This window comes from Scylla paramamosain, chromosome 45 (assembly GCF_035594125.1).
Source record: "Scylla paramamosain isolate STU-SP2022 chromosome 45, ASM3559412v1, whole genome shotgun sequence".
Classification (NCBI taxonomy): domain Eukaryota; kingdom Metazoa; phylum Arthropoda; class Malacostraca; order Decapoda; family Portunidae; genus Scylla; species Scylla paramamosain.
The window spans coordinates 45,001-52,500 of record NC_087195.1 but is presented as its reverse complement, the minus strand read 5'-3'; the positions used below and the strand labels follow the sequence as shown (position 1 = coordinate 52,500).

At 42.6% G+C, this 7,500-nt stretch overlaps 1 protein-coding gene across 15 annotated transcripts in view; it reads right to left on the bottom strand.

The window, feature by feature from the left end:
* Nucleotides 1-7,500, bottom strand: part of LOC135094331 (uncharacterized) — a 16,024-nt gene that overhangs the window by 2,433 nt on the left and 6,091 nt on the right. For 3 of the 15 annotated variants that reach the window (XR_010263747.1, XR_010263746.1, XR_010263745.1), the window contains 7 exons: nt 6,091-6,179; nt 4,779-4,859; nt 4,284-4,416; nt 2,315-3,102; nt 2,010-2,133; nt 1,306-1,438; nt 1-116 (listed from right to left, as the gene is read on the bottom strand). The exon at nt 1-116 is cut by the window's left edge and continues 625 nt beyond it. Coding sequence is in view for 6 of the 15 variants with exons in the window: in XM_063994332.1 (XP_063850402.1) it covers nt 3,092-3,102; nt 4,284-4,416; nt 6,091-6,179 (233 nt within the window). In the remaining 9 variants the exon portion in view is untranslated. Of the gene's footprint in view, nt 117-1,305; nt 1,439-2,009; nt 2,134-2,314; nt 3,103-4,283; nt 4,417-4,778; nt 4,860-6,090; nt 6,180-6,411; nt 6,431-7,500 lie in introns of those variants that run through there. The other 12 variants (XR_010263751.1, XM_063994331.1, XM_063994333.1 and 9 more) reach the window with 9 other exon arrangements.

Genomic DNA, 7,500 nt, shown 5'->3' with positions numbered 1-7,500 from the left:
AAATCTTGGTAGAGACTTCAGTGAATCTGTGCTCCTGATGGTGGTGGTGGTGGTGGTGGCAGTGGTGATGGTGGTGGTACTTGGAACACTGGCTCTCTTGTCCCCTCATCCACATTCTGAGAGAGAGAGATAGAGATGGTTAGATTAGGTAGGTACTTAGTGACATAGATTGAGATAGAGACATAGATAAATGGTTAAACAGAAAGTTAAATAGACTGAGAGATAGATGGTTAGATTAGGTAAACAGATAGACATTGAGACAAGCAGAGATAGGCCTAGTTAGGTTAGGTCCAGCAGATACTTAGATAAATGGGTAAACTGAGAGATTAATAGATAAAATAACAGACAGATAAATAAGCAGAGCCTGCAAAACTATCACTAATATTATGAAAAAAACCCTTGAACACCCTAAGGCCGGGCGCACACTGAGACGCAGGCAACACAGGCGACACAGCACAGAGCAGGGCAGAAAACTGCATCTCACCGGTTTAAACCTAAGCACGCATATTGACACGCAGGACAGCACAGCACAGATGCAGACCTGTGCCGGCCAGCGCGACGCAGTCGTTCGAACGCAGATTCCTGTGCCACGTGCGGCGCAGCTTGATAGCAACTTGCTCTTTAGTACTCACAATGTCGTCCACAGAGCAACTCATAGAGGCTGTTCGCCATCAAAGAGTGCTGTATGACACTAGTCATCCTGATTATATGAGAGGAACTTATAAGAACGAGTTATGGGCAAATTCTCCATGTGTTTTCCTCTTCTCCAAGTATTCACTCCTCCACACTGACCTCTTTGCTCTACAAATGTCATATAATAACATTACTTTCTCCAACTCGTTTTCTGAGTCGGAATCGGAACTAAGGTTTCCAAAGTCATTTTTGGCAACAGCCATGATCAACACTACCGCACAGGACGACAGCCTGCTTCTCAATGTGCGCACCACGCCTGTGCTGCGCTGTGCTGCCATGCCCTGCCCTGCCCTGTGCTGCCCTGCTCTGTGCTGCCCTGCGTCTCAATGTGCGCCTTGCCTAACAATTAAAAAATCATTAAAATACCAGAAATGAGGCAATTAGGCATTCAACAAACAAATTCTTCTATCTGTCTATGTCTAAACTTTGTAAAAATTTAAAAAATTACTTTAAATGTGTGTGGCCAGCTGTAGTAGTAGTAGTAGTAGTAGTAGTAGTAGTAGTAGTAGTAGTAGTAGTAGTAGTAGTAGTAGTAGTAGTAGTAGTAGTAGTAGTAGTCTTTCCACTAGGGGTTGAGAGAGCTATTAAGTGAAAGATAGGTGTCTGACTTACCTGATGTCACCTGGAGGGCTATTAAGGGCAGGAACACAGGAGGGCAGGTGTTCACAAGGCAGGTCAACACCACCAGTGTGAGGGGAAGTGTTTGGTGAGCCATACTGATGCTGCATTTGATTCCTGTGATGACCTGGGGGTGGGAAGCAGGTGGGAGGGGTGAGTGAGTGAGTGAAATCTGTCACTGTATACACACTGGGTATACAGTGAAGGTAGGACTCACTCATTGATGAATAACTGTGTGACTGAGTGACTGACTGACTGAATGACTGAGTGACATATCATATCCAAGATTGAAACTGTTATTGTCACACATAAAGGGAAGATTGAAGTTTAAACATGCAAAGTAACTGTATTTAACATTGGCTGACATAGTGGAATAATACATTAGTGGAGAAAAATAGTGGATTCAGCAGGAGGAATAATATAAATAGACCAGACCAGCAGGAATAATATAAATATAGACAGTTGACCAGACAAATAGACAGTAGAAAGCCAGACCAGCAGAAGGAATAATCTATCTCTGTTCCTCTTGCACACACAGACTAACACCTTCATCCTTTCTACTTTATAATCACACAATCTCTCTCTCTCTCTCTCTCTCTCTCTCTCTCTCTCTCTCTCTCTCTCTCTCTCTCTCTCTCTCTCTCTCTCTCTCTCTCTCTCAATATCACCCTGTCATGCCTCTCCCCTCTCTGCCTTACCTGTGATCCTTCTGGTGACTGTGTGGGCGGGCAGCCTGCCTGGCGCTGCACTTGGCAAACCAGCTGTTTTCCAGCACCACCACCATCTCACTGATGTGTACCAGCTGGTCGGGCACCATCACACCTGGAAGCAAGTCAGTGAGTCAGTAGGTGTTTCTGTACACAAAGCTGTCAGGTAGATAGACTTAATGAGTTGAGAGGTAATAAATAAATAAATAAATAAATAAACAAACAAAAGGATAAAACCATAAATTAGGGCAGCGTTCCGATGTGTGACAAGGGCACCAGCAGTATGTGGTAATTACCTGCGGGTCGATGGCAGCCTGCAGTCATCACCGCTAATCCTTCCTGCATTTCTGAGGCTTGGCCGACTCAAATTCCACCTTCTGAAATGATTGGGTTAGGTTACCTTAGGCTGTGTCTGTAGTAAGGGACCACATCTGTACATGAGGTCTGATCACTGCCAGATATAACTAATATTTCTTCAACACTTTCATGAACAGCAGTGAAAGAGAAAACATTAAGAGGAGGAGGAGGAGGAGGAGGAGGAGGAGGAGGAGGAGGAGGAGGAGGAGGAGGAGGAGGAGGAGGAGGAGGAGGAATAAGACATACAAGGAAACAGGAATAATAGAAGGAAGACAAGGAGGAGGAGGAGGAGGAGGAGGAGGAGGAGGAGGAGGAGGAGCTGCTCATAGGACTGTGTAGATACAAATGAAAGGAAGAATAAGGCTGTGGCTGTGGATGACTTCATTTAGTTTGGCAAGCTAGATTAAGACCAGCAGTGTGGAGGATACAAAACAAACAAACACTCACACACACACACACACACACACACACACACACACACACACACACACACACACACACACCCTAACCTGTATATACAAAGACAGTGGGCAGGCTTCACACACTGCCTTTAACAATCATCTCTCTGTCTCTCTCTCTCCTGGAAGTTAAATTTATCAAAAAACTCAAAGAAATCTTGGTAGAGACTTCAGTGAATCTGTGCTCCTGATGGTGGTGGTGGTGGTGGTGGCAGTGGTGATGGTGGTGGTACTTGGAACACTGGCTCTCTTGTCCCCTCATCCACATTCTGAGAGAGAGAGATAGAGATGGTTAGATTAGGTAGGTACTTAGTCACATAGATTGAGATAGAGACATAGATAAATGGTTAAACAGAAAGTTAAATAGACTGAGAGATAGATGGTTAGATTAGGTAAACAGATAGACATTGAGACAAGCAGAGATAGGCCTAGTTAGGTTAGGTCCAGCAGATACTTAGATAAATGGGTAAACTGAGAGATTAATAGATAAAATAACAGACACATAAATAAGCAGAGCCTGCAAAACTATCACTAATATTATGAAAAAAACCCTTGAACACCCTAAGGCCGGGCGCACACTGAGACGCAGGCAACACAGGCGACACAGCACAGAGCAGGGCAGAAAACTGCATCTCACTGGTTTAAACCTAAGCACGCATATTGACATGCAGGACAGCACAGCACAGATGCAGACCTGTGCCGGCCAGCGCGACGCAGTCGTTCGAACGCAGTTTCCTGTGCCACGTGCGGCGCAGCTTGATAGCAACTTGCTCTTCAGTACTCACAATGTCGTCCACAGAGCAACTCATAGAGGCTGTTCGCCATCAAAGAGTGCTGTATGACACAAGTCATCCTGATTATATGAGAGGAACTTATAAGAACGAGTTATGGGCAAATTCTCCATGTGTTTTCCTCTTCTCCAAGTATTCACTCCTCCACACTGACCTCTTTGCTCTACAAATGTCATATAATAACATTACTTTCTCCAACTCGTTTTCTGAGTCGGAATCGGAACTAAGGTTTCCAAAGTCATTTTTGGCAACAGCCATGATCAACACTACCGCACAGGACGACAGCCTGCTTCTCAATGTGCGCACCACGCCTGTGCTGCGCTGTGCTGCCCTGCCCTGCCCTGCACTGCCCTGCCCTGTGCTGCCCTGCTCTGTGCTGCCCTGCGTCTCAATGTGCGCCTTGCCTAACAATTAAAAAATCATTAAAATACCAGAAATGAGGCAATTAGGCATTCAACAAACAAATTTTTCTATCTGTCTATGTCTAAACTTTGTAAAAATTAAAAAAATTACTTTAAATGTGTGTGGCCAGCTGTAGTAGTAGTAGTAGTAGTAGTAGTAGTAGTAGTAGTAGTAGTAGTAGTAGTAGTAGTAGTAGTAGTAGCCTTTCCACTAGGGGTTGAGAGACCTATTAAGTGAAAGATAGGTGTCTGACTTACCTGATGTCACCTGGAGGGCTATTAAGGGCAGGAACACAGGAGGGCAGGTGTTCACAAGGCAGGTCAACACCACCAGTGTGAGGGGAAGTGTTTGGTGAGCCATACTGATGCTGCATTTGATTCCTGTGATGACCTGGGGGTGGGAAGCAGGTGGGAGGGGTGAGTGAGTGAGTGAAATCTGTCACTGTATACACACTGGGTATACAGTGAAGGTAGGACTCACTCATTGATGAATAACTGTGTGACTGAGTGACTGACTGACTGAATGACTGAGTGACATATCATATCCAAGATTGAAACTGTTATTGTCACACATAAAGGGAAGATTGAAGTTTAAACATGCAAAGTAACTGTATTTAACATTGGCTGACATAGTGGAATAATACATTAGTGGAGAAAAATAGTGGATTCAGCAGGAGGAATAATATAAATAGACCAGACCAGCAGGAATAATATAAATATAGACAGTTGACCAGACAAATAGACAGTAATTACCTGCGGGTCGATGGCAGCCTGCAGTCATCACCACTAATCCTTCCTGCATTTCTGAAGCTTGGCCGACTCAAATTCTACCTTCTGAAATGATTGGGTTAGGTTACCTTAGGCTGTGTCTGTAGTAAGGGACCACACCTGTACATGAGGTCTGATCACTGCCAGATATAAATAATATTTCTTCAACACTTTCATGAACAGCAGTGAAAGAGAAAACATTAAGAGGAGGAGGAGGAGGAGGAGGAATAAGATATACAAGGAAACAGGAATAATAGAAGGAAGACAAGGAGGAGGAGGAGGAGGAGGAGGAGGAGGAGGAGGAGGAGGAGGAGGAGGAGGAGGAGGAGGAGGAGCTGCTCATAGGACTGTGTAGATACAAATGAAAGGAAGAATAAGGCTGTGGCTGTGGATGACTTCATTTAGTTTGGCAAGCTAGATTAAGACCAGCAGTGTGGAGGATACAAAACAAACAAACACTCACACACACACACACACACACACACACACACACACACACACACACACACACCCTAACCTGTATATACAAAGACAGTGGGCAGGCTTCACACACTGCCTTTAACAATCAGCATCTCTCTCTCTCCTGGAGAGAGAGAGATCTGAATACATATGAAGGATCTGAATACATATGAGAGGGCATCAAATGTCAGGTTAAATCCTTCACTTCATATACAGAGCTTAAACCCATTTATTTATCTTTTTTTTTTTTTCAATGCCTGCCCAAACTGAGATGCATCTTATAACCCCATATGTCTTATAAACTGTCAAATACAGTATTTTCTATTTTACAGTATTTTATCTTGTTCCAACAGGAAAATACTAATTTTACAGTATTTTATCTTGTTCCAACTGGAAAATACTAATTTTTTTGTCATTTTATATGCTAATGATGAAGTGCTTCAATGGCTGTCCTTCATCAATATCCTATGGTCACCTCCTCTCTCCAAACTAACCAACAAGAACTCATGCACTATACTTGGTTTGTGTAGTAACAAGAATTGTGGGAGCTGATCACAACACACTATGACCACTGACTACTTAAATGTGTATTCATTCACATAAACTATACTATATCTTAATTAATTGACTATCCATGCACAAAAACATAAAAAATAAATAAACAAATAAGTAAATAAACAGAAAAAGATTACTATGTTATGCAACTCCATGGTTTCATATAAATTTCCCAGAGTAAAAGCAAGCATGACACACTCAGTATAATAGCATGTATATTACACTTACTACTTCCAAACTGCCCCAACATGTGCATGGGAAAGGCCACACCTGGCATGCTCACCTGACAACACAGTAGGAGCCAATGTACCCAAAAGCATTGACTGTCAGGAAACAAACTGATGTTAAGTAGTTCTTCAAGAAGGGCAACACCTGAAAAGGGAACATAAGCATGGGTGTGCTGTCAATCCTCCTGTCTAAGTACTAACTTGTGCAAGCAATCTATTGAGGTGTTGAAACAACTCCCACAGGAAGCATATGAAAAACAAATACACAGGCACCAGATCACAAGACAATACTATTCAGTTAACAATGAAGTATGTATGCTGTAAATTTCTTATGTACGTTAAACTGCAGATATCCAGACTGAGAATGCCTCAAGTACCTTGTGATAAATAAAGCTCAACACATCATCAAATAAGTCACCAGCATCAAGGCAGTTTTTTGTTCAAGCAAGTCAGTTTTTAGAATCCCACAAAAGCAACTGTCAAGATCTGCAGATACACTTAAACTATCAGATGCATCAATGGTGATGCAGCAAAACCAGTCTCATCACATAAAAAATATAAAAAAATCAAAGATGTATGTTGGAGTCATCATAGATATCACAGAGAGGATATCATCTCAAGTAGAGCAGTGTCACATCATCTTAATCCTTATCACAGGCAAAATAGTTGATAAGATATTTCATGAGCTCAGTGATAAACACTATACTCAGTAATCTGATAATGAAACTGTAACATGTTCTTTAAAGAGAAAAAGAATGCTTATTAAAAACAATCCAAAAAAATATATTGGCTCCTGACAGACGCTATGGTCCCAATACCTAAAACGAGAGAGAGAGAGAGAGAGAGAGAGAGAGAGAGAGAGAGAGAGAGAGAGAGAGAGAGAGAGAGAGAGAGAGAGAGAGAGAGAGAGAGAGAGAGAGAGAGAGAGAGAGAGAGAGAGAGAGAGAGAGAGAGAGAGAGAGAGAGAATGACAGGCAACAAATTCATCCAAGTAGACATGGCAAAAACTGTAGATTTTTCCTACTTAATAAGCTTCATGGGCAGACAAATTCATCAGCATGGTCAGTTAAAGGATAAGTAAATCTTTGCACTGACATAAATCTGCAATGTTGTTTCTGTAAGGCTGAGCTGTACATTACCAGTTTACTTTCTACCCTCATGAGAATTGGTTCACATTCTCTCACGTTCTCAGGATCTGATCGATTCAATTAATGCATGGAGTCAATGTGACCCGGGTCTTATCATCCTGCACTGATCACATCAAGAATGGCATGACACGTTACAAAAGGAGGCACTGCACAAGCATTACATTTATGCCCCTACATCATAACTGCCTCTAACCAATACTAGCGAGTTGAACCTACAGCAGCTCAAAGGTCACGGTACGTGACTCTTCACTCAATGAAACATTGTAGTCACTCTTGCTAAAGCAGAGATTGGCTGACCAGAAATGTCAGGTCACTGCA